This window comes from Perkinsus marinus (assembly GCF_000006405.1).
Source record: "Perkinsus marinus ATCC 50983 genomic scaffold scf_1104296928070, whole genome shotgun sequence".
Classification (NCBI taxonomy): Eukaryota; Perkinsozoa; order Perkinsida; family Perkinsidae; genus Perkinsus; species Perkinsus marinus.
The window spans coordinates 1-1,822 of record NW_003216972.1 but is presented as its reverse complement, the minus strand read 5'-3'; the positions used below and the strand labels follow the sequence as shown (position 1 = coordinate 1,822).

Here is a 1,822-nt window from a genome sequence, read left to right as displayed (position 1 = left end):
TTTCTTGGACTGCCGATCTGTATGGCATTGAGGTTAATTGATCAGATACTATCAGCGACTGCTGCGTCTCCTGACCTCCAACTGTGCATACATGCGCGTCACCAAACTCATCCTTCGAGTGCTGCACCCCCAATTCCCTCCCGGTGTCTCATCCAGCGATAGGCTATGGTGAGTTGCCATAACTTGAGTCTGATGGCGACCACAATGATGTGACTGTCTCAAGGTATCCAGACGGCGATGTTACGAAGAGTATCATGTACACCGAGCTCCTCACAAAGCTTGGCGGTACAAGTGTTCGTAAGACTAGGCATTTCTCCAGCCAGCCCTTCGTGATTCCCTTCAGGTGAAGTGTTTATGCTCCCCTACGTCTTCGATGAGGTCTCAAGAGAGGGATGGTTAAGCATTGCCCCGACGAAGGGAAAAGTTATGTCTGGCGTTTTCCATCTATTGAAGGAGTATAACGCTAAATTATCGTCTATCCAGTTCTCGGGAGTGAGTGCGAATCTCTATGGAGTACAGCAATGTATGTCAACTAGATTACAGTCGACTACGAGGAGATGAAGCATGTCCCAACTGAGTATGATCTGTTCTGGGATCCCCAAGGTGAAGCAGATTTCAAGGACGGGACAAACTTCGAAGTTGGCGTTGCCATCGGTTTTGATCAAGTCGGGAGATTCGAGGAGTGGCCTTGGGTCAATAACTTGTATCTGGAGATGTAAGCCCAACCTAGTGTGCAATTTTGGAGCGAAATTGCGTCTGCGTTATATCATCTCAGGTATGATTTCTTCCGTCCTACTGCTTATATCAGTCAAACGGCCAATTCGAGGTTCCTATTGTACAAGAATAAGGCTAGCAAGATGGTCAACTATGTGGTTAACGAGGCCGTCGACAAGGTCGTCCAGGCAGCTTATGCGGACCATCGAAGCCGCGCTCACCTTATGTGGTCGTTGCAGCATCAGGATGATGGATGCGTGTACCCACTCAATTCGGGGAAGTGCGGTTATAACAACGAGTTTGGCTCTTGGAATCCTGCACCCTTCAACGAGTTCCTTCATCTCATTAAGAGCAGACTACCCCATAAGTCACAGGGAGTGTATCACTATGACTTCCTGCCGTATTCAATGATCCCCGAAGATATGCACCAGTGTCTGAGTAATGGTTGTTCCTAATCATCAGTGGAAACTGTAAATTTCACTAGGTAGCAGAGGTCTCCGTAGTAGTGTCATATTATTCAGTACATAGTCAGCCGCTCAAGTATATCCTACGGTTGTTATTCATTAATTCATCATACCAACTATATCGACTCATCCAAATCGCTTTTAACCCTATTCGAATCATCTGGTCTCGTCAATCCCTCTTAGCCATGTCGGGCAAGAGTAGAGAAGATGTTTATTATTCGCCCTTTCGTCTCTTTATTTTGAATTCGCTCTTTTCGTATTAATTATGGCCATGTGATGTAAGATGGCATGCAACACGTAACAGCTGCAATTTCAACCATATCCGCAATGTTGAGCATTATTTCAGTGTAATGAATAATGAAGTATGTGTAGTACACTGAACTGCACGATTGGCGCAGATACTAGATAAATGCTACTTGGTTAGGATGCTTGATCATTTCATATGATAATAGTAAGTTATGGTATGTCAGTGAACATCAGCTGAAGAACATCGGCCTGAGGTGATCGAAATCTCACAGTGAAAGTCTGCGTTACATGTTTTCTCATGGCAATGTACGCGGTGTATGAATGAAAGTGGGAGGTGAGGTTGTGAATTATCCTATTCCCATCAAGTAGATTGTTGCGCTCACCAATATTATCGCACG

The 1,822-nt window shown here is 45.1% G+C and overlaps 1 protein-coding gene across 1 annotated transcript; it reads left to right on the top strand.

The window, feature by feature from the left end:
* Positions 1–91: 91 nt before the first annotated feature.
* Pmar_PMAR005521 (hypothetical protein) lies at positions 92–1,169 on the top strand (the record flags this gene model as incomplete). Its single annotated transcript, XM_002788427.2, has 5 exons — positions 92–168; positions 224–297; positions 344–492; positions 537–715; positions 776–1,169. The coding sequence occupies 5 exons, from the start codon at positions 92–94 to the stop codon at positions 1,167–1,169; spliced, it is 873 nt and encodes a 290-aa protein (XP_002788473.1).
* Between the last annotated feature and the right edge of the window lie 653 nt (positions 1,170–1,822).